The sequence below is a fragment of the Papilio polytes genome, unplaced genomic scaffold (assembly GCF_000836215.1).
Source record: "Papilio polytes unplaced genomic scaffold, Ppol_1.0 DF824180.1, whole genome shotgun sequence".
In the NCBI taxonomy this organism is placed as follows: Eukaryota; Metazoa; Arthropoda; class Insecta; order Lepidoptera; family Papilionidae; genus Papilio; species Papilio polytes.
Genome location: NW_013525024.1, coordinates 1,050,915 through 1,074,462, shown reverse-complemented (window position 1 = coordinate 1,074,462; position 23,548 = coordinate 1,050,915). Strand labels below are relative to the sequence as shown.

At 34.9% G+C, this 23,548-nt stretch overlaps 1 protein-coding gene across 1 annotated transcript in view; it reads left to right on the top strand.

Moving 5' to 3' along the window:
- Positions 1-23,548, top strand: part of LOC106111172 (heparan-sulfate 6-O-sulfotransferase 2) — a 63,952-nt gene that overhangs the window by 8,323 nt on the left and 32,081 nt on the right. The window contains exons 2-3 of the mRNA XM_013293186.1: positions 3,946-4,182; positions 15,426-15,523. Coding sequence (XP_013148640.1) covers positions 3,946-4,182; positions 15,426-15,523 — 335 coding nt within the window. The remainder of the gene's footprint in view (positions 1-3,945; positions 4,183-15,425; positions 15,524-23,548) is intronic.

Genomic DNA, 23,548 nt, shown 5'->3' with positions numbered 1-23,548 from the left:
GCGTCGGAGGTCATTTAATTTTGTTAGGCTGTCGACGTGTGGCCTAAGCGACCACCAACCAGCGCCCGTATATATTCGTCCTATCACTGTAATAGGCTATTACTGTCCCATCTTCAGATAGACGTTTCTCTTATCCAATTGACCGTAGTAACTAAGTATCCAAACAGCGGTGTATATTTACGCTAGTATATCTATTGATAGTGTAGATAAGCGTTCAGGGAATTAGTATGCAATTCCTGTTTAAGCTTTTAATGGAATTGCAATTGAAATTTGCATACGCGCATATGTGAGTGGGTTCAAGTGCATTCCGTGAGGTCAGATACCAACTAAAGCTCAGTTGAAGCATTATTAATAGAGTTAGCAATATTTATCCGCCTAACAGTCCCATGAGGCAGTTAGAATGTTGTACCTTTATTGAGATTTCAAATATTAAAATTGGTGATATATATTGAAAGTTAATAATCATTATGATTACCTTGTTGTGTTTATGACATAATAAGCTACATAAAAGCAGGTTAACACGGGTATTAAGAACGGGTATTAGGAACCTATTGAAATACGATTGTGTATTCGTCCAGTTTATTGGAGGGTGACAATAATTTCGTTAAGATAATTTTTATGCAAAAACTTGGTTTTGTTTCATACTGTGTAACGCGATTATACGCTCACAGTGCATTTAGTTCGAAAGCTTTGGTGGTGACAATTTGGTATATGATACGATCCTAAAGGGAAGCGAATATAATTCGTCAGGCCATGGATGATGAAACATGCATCTCGTGTCCATATGCAGGGGGACAGGGGTAAGGGGTCGTAGGTCAGTTATATATTGCTATACGATAACTTTCTGTTCGGGTCTTCCTGTATGCCCTGAGGATTGCTTACTTCATGTGTCACGTAACATGGTGAACTTTGACCCTCTCATATTGTACTGATCTTTAATCGTGAAGGCTAGGGAATTACACTAATATTATATTATTACTAGCTTTCGCCCGTGACTCCATCCGCGTGTTATTAAAAAAAGCAAAATTAGGTAGCCTATGTGTTCTTCCAGACTATCCTCTACATCTATACAAATTTCATCGAGATCCATTTAGCCGTTTAGGTTACAAACTCTAACAAACATCCATCCATCCATCGTAACTTTCGCATTTATAATATTTATATGATATAAGATATAGTATAATTTATATTATTATAATACTACATTATTATTACAATACTACTAAATATACTGAGTATCCTGACGATTCTTTTTCGGATTACAAATTTACTGCTGTACTTTTATTTGGAAAAATATTCATAAAATTAATTAAATAGATTTCATATCCGCTGATTTACTGATGTGAAATGACTTCAAATTAGATCGTTGATCAAAGTCCAATCAGTGATCTAAACTCATTTCAACGATCAATATGATTAAAACATAGAAACAGGATTACAGTTAGACAATTTTTTTGTCCAGTCATTGTTCGTAATGGAACGATATTTGATTGAGTGCTCTAATAGAAGCAATACATTTATATTTTGTTAGCTAACAACAGACTGTTGGCATTAGGTTGTAATAAATCGTCCGTTTGAAACGCAATTACCCCGGTCCCCAAATTTGTGGGGTTGGTCGGGCCGCGTAAACAATCTCCTTCAACTTAACGCTACATCTCTCAATGTCTTCAAGCTTCTTATTCTTCACAATTTGTAATTCTCTTAGACATCACCCCTTTTTCTTTTGGTTTACTTTTCGGTCGATATTATAATGAAGGAAGCTAATTTGTTTTATAAAAGCTGGCTTTTGTTACGCAAAAAGTGGCTGGGTCAATGACCTTTTAAAAATTACGTTAAAAAGATTTTTATCTACGCGTGTTACATTTTTTATTAAGTTTTGTTTTTATTTCGTTGTTATTATTTCTATCGATCTAAACTGATTGTGACGTTAGTCTATACTTTTGAACCTTATACAAATCTTACACAAAATGCCAAAGTTAAACATTTATGTGATTATTCAATAGACTGGGCAAACCACCAGAGACAGAGGTCATCGACCCTGTAGCCCTTCTGAAGCCGCATATGGACAATATTCGAAAGTCAGTAAAGTTGCGGCACTAAACTTCACAAGCTTAACATCCTGTACAAACACTAAGATATATTCTATGTATAATTAAGTTTCGAGCAACTAAGAGTCAACATGACAAAACAAATAAATTAATTTTGTCTTGTCATCGCTTATGTCGTCTGCATTGAATAGGAGTAGTTACGTAATGCGCCCTCAGCTGGGGGTTGATTGCGACTGTATATTAATGGCTAAAGGGCGCCCTACCCACTTCATTAGGCGAACAAACAAGAGGGGGGAGGATAGGCTCTTTACCTCGTCACCCTCTTAACCTCCCGCGGCGCAACATCCAGCGGGAACTCAAAGACTTTGCTGTCACGACTTTTGTACGTGACCTAAACTGGCTCGCGTGTTTAATTGTATGGCTTTCATGTTGCCCTGCTGAATTATTTATTCTATTTTTACTATTTTTAATAAGGTGTTATGTTTCTTTTTTAATTACACCTGCCAGTGTTCTTTATGTCATAAAAGTAGGTGCTAATTAAAAAAAACTGTCAGTTACATGATGATAATAGACCTCAATATTTTTCAAAACCACTGAGCTAGTTTTGATGATACTTTGGTACGATGTTATCAGGACACCAGATAAGGTTGTTATGTAAATACTGGCTTTCGCCCGCGACCCCGTCCGTGTGGAATTGTTCTTCCGGACTATCCTCTACATCTTTGCCAAATTTTATCAAGATCCGTTCAACAGTTTAGTCTACAAACTATAACAAACATCGATCCATCCATCCATTCATCTAAACTTTCGCATTTATAATATTACAGTATATATTATAATAGTTTAAGTAGACAGGCTTTAAAAAAAATTAACGAATTAAGGTAGCTACCATCACAATACATGTAAATATGTTCATTATTCTTGCTTTCATTATCATTCATAGTGTAGGTAGGCGTCATGTTAAGTTCTTATGAAAAAAATACACTTTAAGTTTTAACTTACATACTTGATGATCGTCACTTAATACTTTAGAATATTGTACCCTTAAATATTTCTCTTTTGTAAATGTTTGCCCTTCAATTTGATTGTCGTTTAAATTATTAGAAAGCGAACGAAAAAATACAAACCGTTAATGTACAGTGAGTATTGAGTTACATTTTATATTATGCTTAGGGTTCTCTACAATTTTATTACGACAAAAGTATGATTTCGCCGTACTCTTGTTTTCTGTTTATTTACTGCAAAGTCTAGTTTAACGTAAATACGCTCATGAATTCACAGAGATAACCAGCCTTTTGTAGTATGACTGTGCTTAAAAGCGTCCGCTATTAAAGTCATAAGGGGCTTGTGTTATACAACGAAATGCTGAGCGGTACTCTAACGTAGATTCTAATTTTATGTTGTGTGTATTAAAAATAAATGAATATTTTTTGGTCAGTTTACTAGCTTGTATTATCATATTTAATTATTAATTCACTTTTGCACAGATTTTTCTTTACGATTTACACCTACTTTTGTGTTGATATTCCGTAAACAATCTCTTAGTGCTCTAAGCTGTTTATAAGTTTTCACATTCATACCAAAATGCGAATGCGCAGGGAGTAATAATCAATTTAAACTTACGGAACCCATGGCATAAAAAGCCGATAGTTAATGAACTAATCAATCACTCTTAAGTCGAGCCTAAAGCGATTTATTTGATATTTAAATTCAATATTAATGTGTATTTGAGATATAAACTTGTTTCGTAAACTATGTTTAAACTCGAGATGTTCTGAATAGTTGGATTTTTGTAAAAGATATGTCGACAAAAAATACTACCATATTTAAATTTTAGCATAATAGTCTCTCCTAGTTTGGTTAACGTAGTTGAGAGTTTAATGATTGTTTGTTACAGGTGTGTGCGTTGTCTCCCAGAGAGCGGATGTCCGAATCTTATGCTCTGACGTTCGCGGAGGCTCTCGGACGTCCCCTCCCCGACGTGATTGCTCAGCCGGGACTCTCCTACGATGAGGTTCTCCATGATGACTTCAGATTCGATCTGGACGCTCATGACGTCATGGTCTTCCTGCACATACAGAAGACAGGCGGCACATCGTTTGGAAAACATCTAGTTATGGATCTGGATTTGAAGGTTTGTAGCTTTTAGTTTTGACACAAAGACAAAAGTATTCCATGTTTTTAATGACATTTTACTGGGAAATTTTATGTTTTCAACGGACATTGAAATTATTAATATTCATATTCTTATAAAATATGCATTATATGTTAGGTTTTTATGGAAATGAAGGTATCGGTACACCTGACTAGATAAAGTCAGAGTAATTCTTATGCATATCAAGTGTAACACTACATAGCCTTGTATGATGTGGAATATTTATTCTCCTCGTAATTTATTAAATGAACTTATATTTAATTCAGACTCTTTTTGAAATATTTTCAATCGAGTGTTAACCTTGTGTTGAATATTTTAACGAGTGAGCGAAATTAATGACGTGCTACACGTATAGTTCCAATTCAAAATAATTGCTCTACAAATAAATTAAATTATGAAGTGCTTTCTTTTCATGTAAAGGTTCCCAAACTTTTTTCTACACATGACCCTTTTCAAAATTATACAGTTTTCGGTGTACCTTTTGCAACAAGTCTGCAACTTGGGAAACTTTAACTTGACTTTCTGTCACCATCTGTGGACTATGTTGGGGATCTCTGACATAAAGGGGTAACAGTCTATCTATGTGGTTACTTTATAATTCAAGTCTTGATATAAACGTAGATGATTTACGATTAGTACATATCGCGTACTAATCGTAAATTGTAAACATTTACAATCTTTGAGCTTATTAGTAATGTTCTGTCAACCCGCATTTTAGTTACATAATAAACTAGAAGAATCGATGATGGACGTACTAGGTAGCCAATAACCGATATAAACGAAATTAGTAACTATACCTCAACCGCCGCCGGTCGCCGGTCCGCCCTCGCAGCGGGTCGCGACCTCAAACTTGTATAGATGTATTAATCAGAGTGTCACCAAGTTGATCGAACACCGACTCGCCGGCGCCCACCTACGTCTCAATTTAGACGGCAGTGCTAGTTTCACACGAGGGCAGAATACTAAGGTAGAATAGAGGATAGTGCAGAACAGATACTGCTCCGTCTTCATGCGGTGTGTCCACATAATAGCTGTACTGCACATCCTTACTGCACTGTCTCTGTTCTTGTGTGAAACTAGCATTAGCCTGTCCATTTAGAGACTAATGGGATGTTCCTTGATGGATTCCTTCTAATGTCGCTGATTGGATTGAGTATCCATGTGGAACAGTAGATGAATCAATGTCAATAGATAAATGTTTGATTTGTGGTATATTTATTTATTTTTTCATTAGTCATTGTTTTCGCTGTATCTTATCGATTTATGGAGGAAAAAGTTTTAGCAATAGACACATACAACTTTGGTATTATGATTTGACAATTATTACGTAAAGAATTTTCATTAATAATTGTATATATGTTACTTACTTAATGTTACTTCAAAAGAAGAAATGAAAGATGATGTACTTAAAAGTGTATCTATTAAATGTTCTAAAAAATCAGGGGCCCTAAGTTTATTGCGTCATGACTGGCTTTACATAACAATATGTCTTTTACGTCTAGATAATTGGACGTCAAAAAGTTACATCTTAATCTTCTTCATTGATGGGATGATAAAAAATTGGCAAGTAGATAGGGCTCATTATTTCCTTCTTAGTTTGGACGATGTTGGATTACTTTTGACACTCCGCGGCGCACCCGCCTCACCGTTAATAGCAACCATTAAGTGGGATCAGAAGCTCGGGACATCAAGCGGTGGATATTACTAAGAAAATTTTAGAGAATCTCATATTTTTTATACTCATTTTCCCTAATCTGTGGTATAATGCATTTTTGTAGTTAGTATTTTTATAGTAAAGTTTTTGATTGCGAAACAATTCTGTTTTTCTTAGTTATCTGACAAGAGTTGGTTGTTTCAAATAACAATATCAAAGTTGTACGTGTTTCATAAAACTATTGTTCAAGCTTTCAAAGAAATCTTTCAACAACTTTTCTTTGCGATATTTACCGGGCGCCATTAGAAATTCCGGAGAGGTTTTGCGCCGGCCTTGAGGCTCTATCAACGGTCGACCTGACTAGCTTAATAAAATATATTTCAAGCTTCAGATAAACCGCAAAATATTCGTCTGGAGGTGTTGAAAGGGTTTGTAATCTTACATAAATGTATAATGATAAAATGCCCTTCAGTACTTATTTTTTAAGATTTCTCAGGCATTATTTTTCAAGAAATAATAATTATATTTGATATGGTCTTGAACATTGCATGCCAGTGGTGGATTTAAATTCACAATTATCTAAACTATAAAGACGAAATATTTGTATTTTTGTATGTATTTTATTCACGTAAAAGCTACTGGGTCGATTTTGAAAATTACTCCACCGTTCGAAAGGTAGTTTGTCTGTGAGTAACATAGGCCATATTTTTTAGTTTTACGCATACAAAGTCGCGAAAAAAAGCTAGTATTAAATATATTTGCAAGAGTTGACTATTATGTAACTATTCGGAATATTAAAAAGGTCAATGGAATCTATCACGTATCTCAATAATGATGACTATCTAAATTGAATCAAAGCATTGCCTATTGAGTAAAAAAGGCCGATGGACCGATGGCGAGGTCAGAGGGCATAGATACTGGCTAACAATGGAACTATATGCCAACGAGGTTGATACATGCAAGACGTATACCATTATTTCCATTTGTTAAATAACAAAAGAAACCGCTTATCAGTACCGATATGAGTTAATCAAAGCGAATCTATATAGAAAATGAATTTTTTTGTTACATATGCGTTTGTAATCCAATCGATAGATTTTATGAACCTTTCGTAGGTTGTTCTGAAGTCACTTAGATGTTCTTAGACTCACTTTTTACTAATATTATAAATGCGAAAGTTGCGAAACATGGATGGATGGATGGACGCATGGATGTTTGTTTGAGTTTGTAACCGAAACTGCTGAACGGATCTTGATGATATTTGTCATAGATGTAAATGATATCCTGGAAGATCACATAGACTACCTACTTTTGTTTTTTTGTTTTTTTGTCGATGGAGTCGCGGGCCAAAGCTAGTATTTAGTTATTATTAAAGACAAAAAAACGTGCTAACTGTTGATTATATTAAAAAAAACATCAGCAAATTATGTAACTGTCTAATAAAAATGGCCGCGTGTTTTAGTTAACGATAATTACAATCATTATTCAAACTTTTTGCTTTGCCCTCATTTGAGGATCCCTTATTTGGCGAGAAGTAAGCCTGGAGTTAACTTATTGCTTTTACTTTGTAAAGAAAAGTTTGTGCATAATTTCAAGTTCGTGTTAGCCAGCGCGTTAATTAATTACTTTGATTAATGTTAAATCCCTATTAATAAGGATTATATCCATCTCTCACGTGTACATTAGTAGAATTAACACTAAGTAGACGAAATATTAAATTTACTGGGAAATGTAAGGGTGGGCACAATCCCTTAAACTGTCATATTTATAACTATGTACTGGTATCTATATCTAGGTTCTACACATATTATAAAATAGGAGTGTCTGTTTGTAATACCAAAAGAAAAAATCAAGATTTCGGGAAGATGATGTATTGCTGATAATGATGCGATAAATCGCATTTAATTTTTTGTTGTCTGTCTGTCTGTCAAGACACGTTTGTTCCGGGTAATATCCGAAACGGCTAGGCTGATTTCGACCGGACTTTTACTGAAGGGTACATGACATAGACGGGCATATTATAGACTACTTTTTTATCCTAATATTATGTGGAAGAAGTCGCCGGCAACAGCTAGTTATAAAATATCTGTTTAACTCTCGGAAACTTTTCGTTTGTCATTAGAATAAAAAAACACTTTCTCACATTTTAATTCACCATTATCCATAATAGCTTTTACGGTCGAAGGATTTGTAAAGATATAAAACTTTTTATCTCATAAAAGACTGGCGGCAATTCGGCGGAAATTTTAAAAGCTATTTGACTTGGCGAATTTCCCATTTCATGCATAGCGGTTGACTTAAATATTTTATATTTCCAATATGAATTTTATTCTTTGTTGCTATAAAAATTGGTTCGTGTTCCTTCGCTCGTAAAGATAATCTCATTGGCACTTTTGTACAACGCGATTCTATGTGAGAATTTTATCATATTCCTCACTTAAATTGAGATTATTTTTGTAAGGGTTTTGAGATGCTTATTAAATCAATTAGCATATTTGACAGATATATTCACACTTTTAAAAAATAACTTGCCAAAGTTCATTCAACGGGGAATCGTTATTTCAATAAATTCTCGCTAAATTATACAAGGAAAAATATATCGCAAATGCCTCGACAGATTAGGTTATGCGACAAACTGAATTTATATTGTTTAATGACTCAAATTTCGTTTTTAAATGTATAACGAGTATTGCTGACAAGTTAGCAATGTCTTGTAGAGGATATCGACATGGGTATTATGAAGGTATATAGTTTGTACGCGCTGCTCGGTCCCTCACGTACGTTATGGATTTAAGTGCTGCCTCCCCTGTCATTCTTTTCATATCGAATTGGCTGGATAAAAAGTTCTTATGTCTTCATCCCCTGTCTACGTAATACAGTATCTCTAATACAGTTTAAGATGAGCTTCCACTTCATTTTTATATCTCAATTTTCAACGACAGAATACCAATTTTGTTACAAGTTTATACTTTAAATCAATAAAACGTAAATTCTACAGTCTATTAAAATACGTACAATTTATTTTCAATGTATTCTGAACGGAATTTCAAAAACTATTCGGTGAATTTTTCGGTAAAATTTTTTTTTTTTTCAGTTCATAAATTCTAATTATTTAGTGAGTGATTGTGTTTTTGTTTTAAGATATTTGTTGCTTACATATATGTGTTTAATGCCATTACTAAAGTTTTCGCAACAGACGGCCGTGTCTGTTTGTAAATTATACGATTTGAGTTGACCGTACACAGGCTGCGCGGACAAGAAACAGCTTCGATGTAACAAAAACCTCAAGTAATGTTCGTTTGTTCTTTCGCAGTTCGTTTTTGTCCCTTATCAAAATTGCTAGTCGTGTTCTTATCCAGTTACTGACTTTTTGTTTGATTTTCGTTGTTCGAAATTTCTTGTTTGTTAAGACCTTTTCTGTCTACATGCCGAGTACCAAGTTTTTGTTTGTATTTGAGTGACAGATTTTTTTTTATTCAGTATTGAGATCATGACAAAATAAATTAATTTTGAGATGTTTACAGTCCTTTTAATTGACCTCGATCGAAGCTCTCAAATAAGGGCCTTAATTATTTTGATTGAGACAAGTGAATATCGTTTGAGTATTGTATGGTATTTCATTTAACGAATCGACCAATTGAGTTTGATAAACAATTATTATTTTTATTTTGAATCAAGGTAGCCAAAGTCTATCAAGAAGAGTTCTGTTCTTTTAATATGCGTGGGTATCAAAGGATAGTAAAACGCGTATTACTAACAAAAATTACATTAATATAATGAATGGTATAATATGTATAAATGTTTGTGTGGTAGTTTCATTTATTTGTTATAATCCAATAGAAACTTATGTCGCAAATCGCGGAGCCGGAATCTATGCGAAAGTATTGATCAGTTTTGTAGGCAAAGTAGGGCGATGTAAAGGATTACTGTTACCGATGAGCATGTAGGCGTTGGAAAGAAGGGATAGAGGTGTGTTAGTACTGTATTGAAGAGGGGAAGGAAAGCAGACTATTATGCTACGCTGATTGCTTCGAAGAGGGGTGCCAAATTGTTTCCGATGTAAAATGGAATATTTTGTAATGTTACAATATAGCTTGCATTTATGTTTTGTCATTTATTTGGTGTGAATCGACAGTATTGTAGTACAGGCGATGGTTTCAATCGTCGAAGCAAATGGTTTGATTTTGATTGATGAAATATTAGTGCTTTTCTTTGAATCTCATCCCATAAGGTTATGGATTAAATTTTATAACATATCACCATAATTATAGACTATGATACTTGTTAAATCTTGGAAATAATGTTGCGGAAGATCTATCCTCGGAACACTTGCGAGTGAAGTGGCTGGCGTGGTGTTCGTCACTAGGTTAAAAGGATACTTGTGCCTCATATCGGCTTTTGCATACACCTACAGGAGTTCCTTGTTCTACAATGGCTTCCTTATTCAAATTTATGATAATTATGTTTGTTAATTTGATGGGTTTAATTTGTTCTGACGTGGAAAAGGTGTACCGTGTAATAGGGATCGTGTGCATCACATTTCATTCCAAATTACATAATAGCTTTCATAATAGGAAGATGTAAACAATAGACAAAGGCGAAGAAGTAAAATTAAAAATATGATAAAACAGTAAGACATTGCTGCGACGATTCCTAAAAATAAAAAATTGTTTTATCGAGTAGATAACTGATATAACATTGTTTGTGAAGTCAACGACTTCCCTCGTATTAATGATAATTTTTTTATGAGGCATGACCACCAACGTTGAGCGGAGTTGCTTAGTAATTAAATAAACAATTACAGAGTTTAGAATGAGCGGGAGGTCAGAGGACGGAGATATAATAGAATAACAATGAATGCATTGACGGTTCAGCTCGCATCGGCACGTACTGCGAGGAGTTGGATATTGCAATGGTTGCGTCTTCCAGGCCGGATGTCTGCGTGATAATGAATAAATAACGCCTCAGCGTCCTGTTTGCAATCTCTATTGCCAGTTATACCGTACGCCTTTACAAACACTCAATGAGGGTCCATTGTCGCTTTTTTATTAACTTTGTGCTAATGACAGCTGCTCCTCTATCATGTGATCGATTTGGAATTTTACAGGAAAGGTGGGATTATAGGGGTGATTGTCATCGGTATTGGTTAAGTCTTCTTTATTTGTTGACTAATAAATATTTGCTACTTCTATTGATAACATTAAATTTCTGAAAAAGATTGATGTTAAAAATTTAGTGAAAAAGGCCACCTATAAAATTGTTACTTCTTACTAATATTATAACTCCGAAAATTTGGATTGGTGGATGTTTGTTAGAGTTGTATCCTAAACGTCTGAACAGATCTCGATGAAATTTGGCATAGACGTAGAGTATAGTCTGGAAAAACATATAGGACACTCATTTTTTTTAAATTGCACGCTTACGGAGTCGAGTTAATATATAAATTAATTCAAGTCTCAAATTGATGTAAGCGGAACAGATAGGCATGCTTAATGCCTTCATCAATCAATACGTACGTCGTACTAATCGAAGTGGGTCTTATCTAAGTTTAAGGAATATCCCTTAATCCCCGACGCTTAGCGGACGGATCAGCTGTTGAAGTGGCAGCCACTGATCTCTGATACGGCTGGCTATAGGTACTGGCTGTAATAAATTCGGAAACGTCTTCATTTACGTTATACTATCTTAACATTTAGAATATCATATAACTTAAAATTTATTCTGAAACAATTTTCATGACATTAACATAAGAAAAGTTTATAATAAGTAGGTACTTTGCGGTGAAAAATAAATACAAACGAACGCAGATTTTTTTGATCTCAATTGATTGAATGCAATCAGGTTAACAATCAAACAAATGTAGCTTGCATTAAATATTTGTTCCATAATTTAAAAATTAAAATTATCAAACGAGCGATATATCAGATTTTCTTAGAACTTCTAAAACTTGAATCCAAATATAAAGGCATAAAGTGAAATTTAACATAGTCATCGCCGCACCGGAAAGTTCATTTCTTTGAAATGATGATCAAACGGTCGAATGGAAGAAGAACGCACGTGAAGTCATAGAAATGTATCAGGAATTCTTTTTTTAAACTATCAATGCATTTGAATTATATACGTTATTCCCCTTCAATAATATACACGTTTATTATCACAGTTTAAACTACTTTTGTACTTGTTTCTAATCATAATACGTATCTCATGTTTTTCAAAGAGAACGAGAGGGACAGTAACATAAAATGTTAGTTTTTTTTTGGAATCTAGCGTCCTTAATTTTGTAAGACTGCAATATTCTAGCCATTGCTTTTTGTTACCTTAGTTTTTGCGTACTTCCTTATCAAATTTCTGTTTGTCCCTTCCCATAACTTAAGTTTGTTTTTCTTTGTGTCTTATCTCTTTCGACCTACCCAGTTTGGGACGGAAAAAGACAGTGTTTGCATTTTTAGCACAATAGAATTTAGTTTCGGATTAAAAGTGGCGTTTCTTTTGCTTGCATCACAGATATAGCGTTGCAAAGTTTTATTTGTAAAGATATGATTTGACTCTTCTACAGAAAAAGTAAATCTTATTTCGTATTGAAGTAGGTAAACTAATTATCGATTAACATATTCTGTGCTCATTGTTTTTAAACTTCCATCACCTGTGGAATATTTGAATATTCCAATTGCCGAAAATTAATCACATCACGTATCATGTAGCTAAAGATGTATCGTCGTGTCGAAGCTTCCTTTGTTTTCTTACAATATTGGGATGTCGTCGAGACTTGGAAATGCGAATCCCGTACGTGGGACACGCGCAGACATTTTAATGTGTTTACTTCCTGGAGTTCGAGTATTAGTATGCTAATACGATTTGTCGGGGATCTAAACACGTAAATGCTGTCAAAATAACAAAAGGCCCAAAAAACAATGGGCGTTAAGCTGTGAGTTAGGACATGTTTATACAAGGGATATTTAAATTAGTACTTTATTAAAGATCAAAGATTTTCTTGGTAAACAAATTAGTGAAATAATTTCAGATTTTGACAAAATCTTACTTCTTATCTTACTAATATTATAAATGCGAAAATTTAGATGGATGGATCGATGTTTGTTAGAGTTTGTACCCTAAACGGCTGAACGGATTTTGATGAAATTTGGCATAAATATACAGGATAGTCTGTAAGAAGACAGGCTACTCACTTTTGTTTTTTTTTAATTCCACGCGTACGGAGTCGCGGGTAAAAGCTAGTATCACAATAAACCTGTACCATAGATAATGTGATAATAAAAATTATTTTAGCAGAGCACTAGTGAATTAGAAAGTTTAATGAATACGAAAACATTCAACAAAGTTTATAGTATAATGTTTGTTGGGTAACGATTCTTTTATCGTATTTTAGCACTTAAGTAACTTTGTTCTAAAGTCAAACAACCCTAAATACATAACGTGGTATCGGGATGCAAAGGGCCGAGGTATCAGTTAAACAAATGTCTGCTTTGAGTTTATTGATTCTTTGAAAGTTTAATTCGATACTAAGATTATTTCATACACTTAAGCTGAAAAACAGCTTGCATTTCCTCTGCAAAGCACGTTCTATTTGACATTATACTTGGCAAGAAAACGTAAATAGTATGCGGGTTAATTTAAAAATCGATTTCAGTTGCTACGAAGAGACTATTGTTTATTATCAGATTGGGAACAATGACTCGTCGGTCTTTCCATGCCTTTCCTGTGCATATTACGACGTCGCAAATCGTCTTGTACGTTTGACGCGTGAATAAATGCAATTCGTCAAGGAATAAATATATTCATGGCTCGTTATTAAGTTCCAGTAAGGCGACAGTGTAGACGCCGCCTATGAATGTATTAGAGGCATACCATAGAGTTGTCAATGTCGACCGCCTACTGGACCTTTTTTGTAATGGTACAGCCACGTGGCGGTAAAAAACAAACTGTATTTTAAACAGGTCTGACTTAGACCTGGCAATGCTTTAATGCACAATGTATTGTGTTGATAGCAACGGTATCTGTACTAGTAAGGATATTTTCATATATTTCATAATATATGTTTCAATTTTGAAATTATATCGTACTAGCTTACGCCCGCGACTCCGTCCGCGTGGAAGTTAAAAAAACAAAAGTGAGTAACGTATGTGTCCTTCTAGACTATCCTCAAAGTCTATACCAAATTTCATCAAAATCCGTTCCGCCGTTTAGGCTACAAACTTTAAGAAACATCCATCCATCCATCCATCTCAACTTTCGCATTTATAATATTGGTAAGAGTAAGAAGTAAGATTAGTAAGATTACTGATTTGATTTTATTAAGTTTATCTTTAAACTTAAATTGACATCAAATTAGAAAATGCTGTTCTAGGAAATTTACTCCTATCAGAATAGTCATGTTTTCATTATAAAATATCTCGAGTTATCTCCAATAGCGAAACAAAGTCATTAATACCTTTACGTGTCGATCTTTCTAATTCCACATCGTTTCTTAGGAAAAGATAAACGTATTCCGGTTCGGGTTAACTTGCTCACGTATGTTTATTTACAGCATTTTAATCCGCTTCTCATGGCTCAGTTCCTCCGGAGCGTCCGGGGCACGTCGGCCATCTTCATTGTTACGACGCTTATCTTCTGAATTTTTATGGGACATTGCTTTTAAGCTATGAACTTTGTTTATGATTTGATTATCGCGCTACTGATTCCGTAAGATGGATGAAGATTGAACGGATATGTAAACTGAAAGTTTTATGTTGCATTGTTCATTTGTTTGCTTTTAAACAATTGAAAAGAATTCGGGAGTAGTAACGGGGTATTATCATGGGGAAATTAAAGATGATTTCTATACACAACTGTAGAAGTAGATGGCAATATCTTCAATGCATCTATTTTATTAAATGTGAGTTGTCAGAGACAATAACTTCAAGAACAAGACGTAGCTTCCATCATATATGAATGTTGCAAAGAATAAAGAAAATGTAATAATTGAATTGCGAATTATATTTAGATGTAGACTTTTATTCCGTTTGCTGAGTAAATAGCTTATGCAGTACTGTTTGCGTTTCACTTGGTATTTATTGCGTGCATAGTACATGCAAACAAAATGCACCGACTGATGCCCGTCGTATGAAAGAACTCTTGTTTAAATATGCAATTACGTTTTCATTGCTGTGCAGCTGCATTCGTTTTAGGCATACAGATTGAGTGTTAACGAGACTATGAGAAAAAGTCCTATAAATCTAGATTTAGATAGTTGTTCGTGACATTTTTTTAACACGGTTATTTTACAAATGCTTTAACAAATTATTCATAAAATAAAACTTTTATACTTCGTTCTTGCGTTTATGCTCTTTTATTCTTGTCTTTGTATTCTTAATAGCCTTACCTTTTAAAACTTCGCTTCTATTTGAAGCCTTAACTATATTTCGAGAATATTCAGCAAGCGAGGCAAAAGAAACGTGAAACAGCTCCAGTTTCGCCGGGTGACTGCGATAAAAACTTTTCTACCATAAATCTCGTTTCTTTTGTCCGTTATGCTTCAGGTGAATTTAAATTTTCATTGAATTTCCTTTTGCAGAGACCGTGCAACTGTCAGCGGGCGCGAAAGCGGTGCCATTGTTTTCGACCGCACAGCAACGAAATATGGCTGTTTTCGAGATACTCAACAGGCTGGAAGTGAGTACAACATTCGTTTACATTGTGCATTCAACTGTACCGATGTATCTATCGTTTTTCGGAACAAAAAGATGTAATTCTCACAGTTTGTCACCGGTACATGCGGTAGCGCTTATGGAGACGACCGTAACACGTGTTCCGTTACAGCCTCGCGCCACCCGAGGCGTCGGGAACTAGGCGGCCATATTGTTACACCAATAAATTCAAGTCGCGGCGTCAATTCGGAGCCTCGAAATTTGAATTTGAATGATTATTGTTTGCGACACTCCGCCGTGTGGGGACATTTGATTACATCGGGCCGGCGCCGCGTCTCGCCGCGTCCTGGTCACCGTCGTATGCCCGTTAGGGGCATGCAAATGTGCCGAATACACAGTGCTCGAGCTATGCAAATCACCTCTCCTGGCTATTGTTCACCGTCCTTGGGGATTTTACGACAGTTGCGTTACGCGTGGTGTGAATCCAAAAACGCTTTTCGATCGGCAAATTTTCTATTTGGTAGTCCATACATTAAGCCGACCTTCAGCCTACAAAACAATAGCCTATGAGCCATTAAAACTCATGATTGATCATTTTTCAAAATTTGAATTGAAACGTTATTTATACCAAGTATGGAAACGATGTTAAATTTTTTTTAAGTTAAATAAAGGATCTTAGTTCTGAGTTTATTAAATTTAGGTATATTATCGAATAGATAAATGATAGATAGATAATAGTATTTAGGTATATAGATGAAGCTCATTGTTATGCGAAATTGTCAGCCGTTTGCGGTAAATCGTTTGGTACAATACGCAATTTAAATCTAAATTCAGTTCAAATTTGTTCAGTTCAATATTGATTAATTATAATTATTATTTGCATTTGTTCAATATTGGAATACGAGATTATCTATTAGTTCTATATATAATTTATAGAAGATATTTCAATAAAATGTTAGCGGGGACATTTCTATTACCTGGCGGAAGCCGAGGAAATGTATGTTGATGTGGCGTTTGAATGGAAATGTACGTGGTAACTGGAAAACGACCGCTATGACTGGAATAAATTTAATGTTCAAAATACTATTCCCAAGATTTTAAGTTGTTACTCGGTGGGAATATCTCTAATGGAACAAAGTATACCATTTTAACTAATTTATTCTAACCTTTTTAACAGAAAAATATGAATTTAATAAAATACATTTTCGATGTTTACCTTATACATATGCAATCAAGTTCCTTACTGAAATGTACCATTATAATAATGCGACAGTATTGTAGATGGCACAAAGGGTGATCATTTGGAAGGTACCAGACGTACGGAATGAGGCCTTCGGGTACATAACGAGCTATTCAATACTCGACAATGTCCTATTTACACGACACGTCTTTGATAGCATTCGGTTATCAATGGAGGAAATGATGAGCATCCAGCGCTTCACTTCCGACGTTACTTGATGAAGGAACATTGATATTTTAATAAAAGGACTCAGGTTTATGACTAAGAATATAGACGGGAAGATGGATATCGATTTTCTATCCTATCCTTTCTAAAACTATTCATTAAGGGCCTGTCCCACCAAATTTTAAATTGTCCGATAACAATCCAATGTGCAAAATATGCGATGGAAATATTGCATTTTGTTACCTTATCTGACAGTGACGTCATTTTAAAGCTATCTAAGCCTCTGTCAGCCAGTGGTGGGACAGGCCCTTAATATTTTATTTTGTATAACATCAAAGCATTCTTCTACCGTTAAGTTTCCGTGTTATATTTAAAATATACGAACATTTTTCTATTCCCAATAGCATTTTCTTCCATAAATATATTAGATATACCAAGATAAATTCCAGCTATGTTGTTCCTTTCCGACGTTATGGCTGTTAACAAATTGGAAAGCTTACGAATGCTTACAATGCATCTTGTTAAGCTGACGGCGGCCGATTTAAATGCATCTTCAAATCATTAGCCGCATATTCCATCGCTGATTGAGGTGGCGCTGCTATCTTTGGAAGGCATTTGAGCTATTAATTTGGTCGCCTTACACCGCCGGACCCCCCAAGTCGAAACGTTCACAGGCCGATAGCAATACTCCCCGCATTATTTGTCAAACCGTTTCAACGGAGATTAGTCTCATTGTGCTACTGTCTACTAATACCCTACTTCGTTTTCGGTAAACAGTGACTAAATGTGTCCATATTTATCCGTTGAACAAGCCTTTATTGTTCCCACTCGACGGAGACGAGATTAAGATCTCGAATGTTTGAATACTGAAGCATTTTAGTAGCATTTTGTATGCTATCTTTGGTCTCTAGTGAGGCATTGTTTGCTTACCAGAGATAAAGGTTATTTTCATCGTCTATCCATGCATCAACGCGCTTAAACGAGGCTACAGTGACTATGTTTGATAATGTATCAACTCTTACGTTATTTTGAAAGAATTTTATGAATGTTAAATATAGTTTGGATTTCATAAAAACATTATTGTTTGTTTTGATACGTTGTATAACAAAGATTAGTCTTTTTTAGATGGTTAATTTAGATTTAACTACTGTATTTACATTTGTAAATTGGTAGTGTTTGCAAAATTAGGTACTAACATTGGTATAAGAGTGCTTATTGCGCAAGCATGCTCTAAATAGCTTCGTGTAAGTATTCGGTAGTCCCCGCCCGGTCGTGTCTCACCTGTTGAATATAAAGCACAGTCGTACTGAGCCTCTAAGCTTCTCTGCTTAGAAATTTATACGGGAAAACTGCGGTAGAAGTAATAGCTTGACAGTTGATTAATTCTTTTGAATGATGTTATAACCGCTGGGAAATAACATTAGCAATTAAAGAGTTCAAGTTCATGTATGTTTTTGTCCGAAGACTTGGGCTTTCCAAATAATTCAAACTAGCTGTTCCCGTGCGACTTCCGCATGAAATTATGAAAATTTTATTTTATTGTTTACATTTGTCAAATAATCAATAGCAAATGTCAAAATGACCACTGCAATCTTACTTTCTTGATGTTGGCAGCAACTTATGGTCTCTTTCCGACATTTGGGTTTTTATTCAAAATGTTTACCTCCTACGTTTAATGGCGTGAAAATATATAGCCTAAAGCGTGACGTAAGTGTAGTGCTTTTTATTAAAAAAAATTATTCATAAATATGCTGTAATCTCTGACATCTTAGTCAACAAAGAAGTGTGTATTTACGATTTATTATAATAGTATAGATTAACGTTTGATTTTGATTTAAGTCACCTGAAGATCGCAATTTCAGTCAGAAAACATATTTATTTTCTATTGACCTATTGAATAACATTTGTACTCGCTTTCATACATATAAAACAACTCTGTTATGAATCTTCATCGAATATTGATTTGAGCCGTTACTGTTAACGAGTTCCGTGGCTTCTATCTGCGACACAATCTGTCAGGTCGCGGCTGCCGGTCACTTATCGCTACATCGTAAATTAACTCAAATTATCTGACACCAGTCGCCGGGGCGCGATCAATCTACTAATCATTGCTCTAAGTGACCACAAAAAACGTAATTATATACGTCATATATAGCTAATATTTAGTTTTGGTTTGGAAATTCAAATGTGTTAAAATGCGATAGAACCATTGTTGTTTAATCTTTTGTTCCAGTATTCAAAGCACCCCTTCTTATATTTATTAAAACACAATGTGAATGCTGTCGTATATGTTTGCTCGGTAGGTGTTAAGTTAACAAAAGAGGTTTTATGCAGTCGCCACTTATAAAATAACTGACTACCCTCAGTTAAATGTGTCATGCATTTTTACACAGCTTGCAGTTGTAAATCAAAGGGAACAGTAGAAGCAAGTTGTCACGCGAGTCTCGCCTCGTATGTTCTATTATTTCACTTATGTTGACAACTTTTAAAAGTTATTTTCTGCTATTTCTACGTTTCCACTGCGAAAGAATGTTCATTTTCTCATATGTTTGCGTTTTATATACTCGTACGCTACTATTTGTTTTTATAGAAATTTCTAGAAGACATATTTATGTTGACAACATTTTGTTGAGAATGTTAGCTGTCTTATAATTGCACAATATATTTTGAAGTTCGAAGACAAGGCATTTAGTTTCAAAGTTGGAATTGTTTAAAAAAAAAAGAATTTTATACTTGGATTTTATTATGCTTCTATTTACAAAAGGACACGACCTTTCGTGTTATGACTTATGAATTAAGTGAATGTTCCTATGATAAATAACGTTGTTATCGCGACAGGTCACTTCATAAATCACCCCCCCCCTTTCTCCCCCTACTGCGAAACTAGAGTAATTTTAAGTCTTAAGACAAAGGCGAAAAGCTAATTTTTTTAGCGCGCGACAAAGTCATTTTTATTCGTTTGTTGGAATTTCATATTTTCAGCTTATTCCTTTGAACTTTTAAAGTGGAGTGGACTTTTCTCAGAAGTGGAATTTGTTACGTCCGTGTAATTGCAGTTGCTGTTTTTAACTCCATCCGTTTCATGCAAACAACTTTTTATGCTCATAGTTAATATTGTGATTTTATGAAAATAATAAATGCATAAATTTAGTGAAATTAGAGGAGATAGACAATATCTGTTTCTTAAATAAATTGAGAAGGCGACTAAAAATCACTTAAACCTTTACTTTTTACTTGCAATTTGTTGTGACTTTCCTTACTTCGTATTGCATAAACCAGTCCACTCTCAGCAAGCTTAGCACACTCGCGTTTAACGAGTGAGATGACACTACAGCGTTCTAAACAACTAAATATTTATTAGCGTTGATAAGCGGCTGGGAACTATCGCTCGAATGAACCGTGCATCGACCCCGAGGTGCAGGCGACCTGCATTCATCGGCGACTTATTAATTGGCTTGTTTGTATTATTGGACGGTAATTACAACGGAAGCAGTTCACCCACTCGCTTCCTGCCAACTAATGTTCGAGCATTCCTGCTGTTGCACTGTGAAGGTGTTATTCCGTAATCTAGTGGGTTCAGTGGGTGTGTTCCGCTAGTGAAGGTCGATTCATTGATGTTGGGCGTAAGATATTTTGCATTGTTGATGCTTTTAAATTACCTATAAAATCAATTTTTTTTACACTATTCTAGTGTTCCATCTATTATTTAGGTATGTTTTTGTTCAATGGCAACAATAGCTAAGTTATCAGCAGTCTAGACTCTTCATTGTGATTCCTTAAATGTACTCGAGGACGGGAGACAAAAGATTGTAACAATTGGTACGTTATAGTCGTGTCATGGCTACACCCTTTCAATGTAATCAGTTCATGTTAATGCGATCATCTTGAATATGTTATTTGTAATCTGCCTTATGCTTATCTCAAGTAGGCTAATAATATGCAAACATATTCCTTAACAATACTGTGGTATATTTAATGTGACTCAATTTATTGTTCTACAGATAAGGTCAAATAGAAGGATTTCTAGTGAAGTACTTTGTAGACTTCAGATTTAAGTAGACGTAAAATTATAATAACAATTTTAAAGTAAAATTAATCCTATCTTTATAGCCATGTGAAGATGCAAATAATTAATTGCAAGGTAATCAGATGCATGAGTAGTCAACGGTAAAAGTTTTCAAATAACCATTATCTAGTCCGATGTTACAGTTCAATGACTTAACGCAGGTATATTTGGCATGGAAGTATTTTTGGCAGCACATCTTATGAATGGTCCCGTGTTGTGTTCTTTAAACAGTAAATACGGCCGGATTTCGACTACGGCCTGAAGATTTGGCACCGATCGAGAAATATTGTCTTTGTTAAGCTTGTTTATTTTATACGCTGTATATAACTGGTTATTGAACAATTGTTGAGGTTTAATATTTATTCTGTATACGCAATCAGTTAATTTTGATTTGCGGTTTGGTTTTAGACTAATTACATTTAGTTTTGTCAATTTTTAGTGTACCGATCTGTTTTGTACATAATCTATTCTGTCTGTAATTGGGGCGCTACTCTTCGAAGATTTATAATTGATTTTCAAAGTAAAGCTGAAGCTAGCGGTTTGTTCTTAGAAAATCTTCACTTATACGGCGTTTTATCGAAGGGATCTTCTTTCAGTTTTGATAGATCTTGCTCTTGCTTGCTCCATTACACTACAAAACGACCAACATCTGCGAAACGCAATTAACTAATTGTTGACAGCGTTTCGTGGCTCAGTAATTAGAATATATGGCTGTAGTGTAATTACATTCAAGTCTACTGTAATTATTCGCGTGGAACGCATATCGGCATCGCGCAGAGTGACTTATTTAAATTCGTGTGACTCGGGCGCCGTTTGAATAATGTTGTTTTGAATCGTGCGTACTAGTGAAGAGCTGGCTAAAGGCTTCACGGGAAACTTCGGTGTTGTATAATGTGTGTCAAATATTTTGAAAACAAAGATTTTTATCTACTGAATAATGTGAGGAATCTCTTAGATCCGTTCATTTTTTTTAACAAGATAGGGGCACACTACACACCTGGTATTTCTTCTGTTCTGTTCTATATTTTGCATTATTATAATATTATTATTATACCTACTCTACTTCTTATAGTAGGATCCGCAGGCGTGACTCAGTTGCGTTAGTTCGTCGTCGAAGTCTGTGGGGAGTGATTGGGCAATAAATCTGCTTGCTTTAACGTAATGAGGATATATCGTTTGTTACACCACTGGGCCACTAGTGTGGGGAGCGTCAAATGTATTTTCGGTGGTTTCGGAAGCGTTTTTATTGTTGTTTTGTACTTGCCACTCCTTCACTGCTGTAGTCGTATTTAGTTAAGATTTATTTGTTTCAAAAATAAACACGCATGTTAGGTTTTATTCAATTTTAGCGATTGCTACTAAGTATAAGTCCGTATTATCCAAGAATACTAGTTGTATATTTTTACATAGAGAATTAAGTTCCCGTAATAAAACTTGAAACACAACGAATGGTCCATTTTGTCTGCGGAAGCTCGACGACTTCACAGAATATCACCTTAAAATAGCGGACCACCGCTGTTGTGTTTTTACGATATAAAACCCTATCGTTATCGTGATGGAGAGGGAGTAGGAAAGATAAAGATTTCCGTTTCCACTTTTCTTACACATTTCTTTCTATTTCCCTTACATAAAACAAATTTCAAAACACCTATGGTACATGTAATGATATAGTAAAGAGTAAAAGTCTTCTAAAGTGCTTAAGTTAGATTTAAATAATATGCTTCCCCGTCCTTATTTTAAATAGTAATAATTTGTCACATCTGCAAAAATCGAGCACATATGGAAATTGTTATCCCACGTCCCAAATCTAAGAAGCAATCATGACACACTGAACCCTATGGCGTAGTGTGGCTTACCAGACGGATTACTGTGACGCCAAGATAAATGACAGTCGAGCCGTCACGTCGGCCCTTGGATTGCGCGACCTAACCTCTCAGCATTGTTGATTGCTTTATAAAAACAACGCTAATCCCGTTCTCATGATCTGTGACATGTGATACATTACTACTGTTAATATTAGCTCATTGACGTAGATTTTTTTGTCATATTCTATTTATTTTACGGTAACATACTAATAACATAGAAGTAAATGTAGTCTTTTTATTCCTGTGTTCTTCAAAAGTAAATTATTCTTGCGGAATCCGCAACAAAAAATACTCAACTTTTTCCACAAAGTTCCAAATTGGGTTCCTTACATGATCCTGCCAAAACATGTAACAATTTCCCGGCATTTCTTCGGTATCATCTGACGCGGTCGCAATAAATTAACTACAATTGCACTAATTGCAGCCGCCAGTCGTACTGACGCATTGTCTAGCTCCGCTCCGGCATAATTGCAAACGCTCGTTTGAAAGAATTCGACGAATGGCATGCCTTAGCTTTCATTTTGAAATTTAATTCCTACGAGATTCTAGGGATGTAAGAAATCATTACGAAACTGCCTTAATTTCGGTCTTGCTCAATTTCAAAATTAGTAACAAGCTTCAGTATCAAGTCCTTTAAAGAGTTTGTGTCCTGAGTTACAAACAGATCGAGAAAAAAAAACAAAGTTATACTCCTAACATTATCGTGGAAATCGT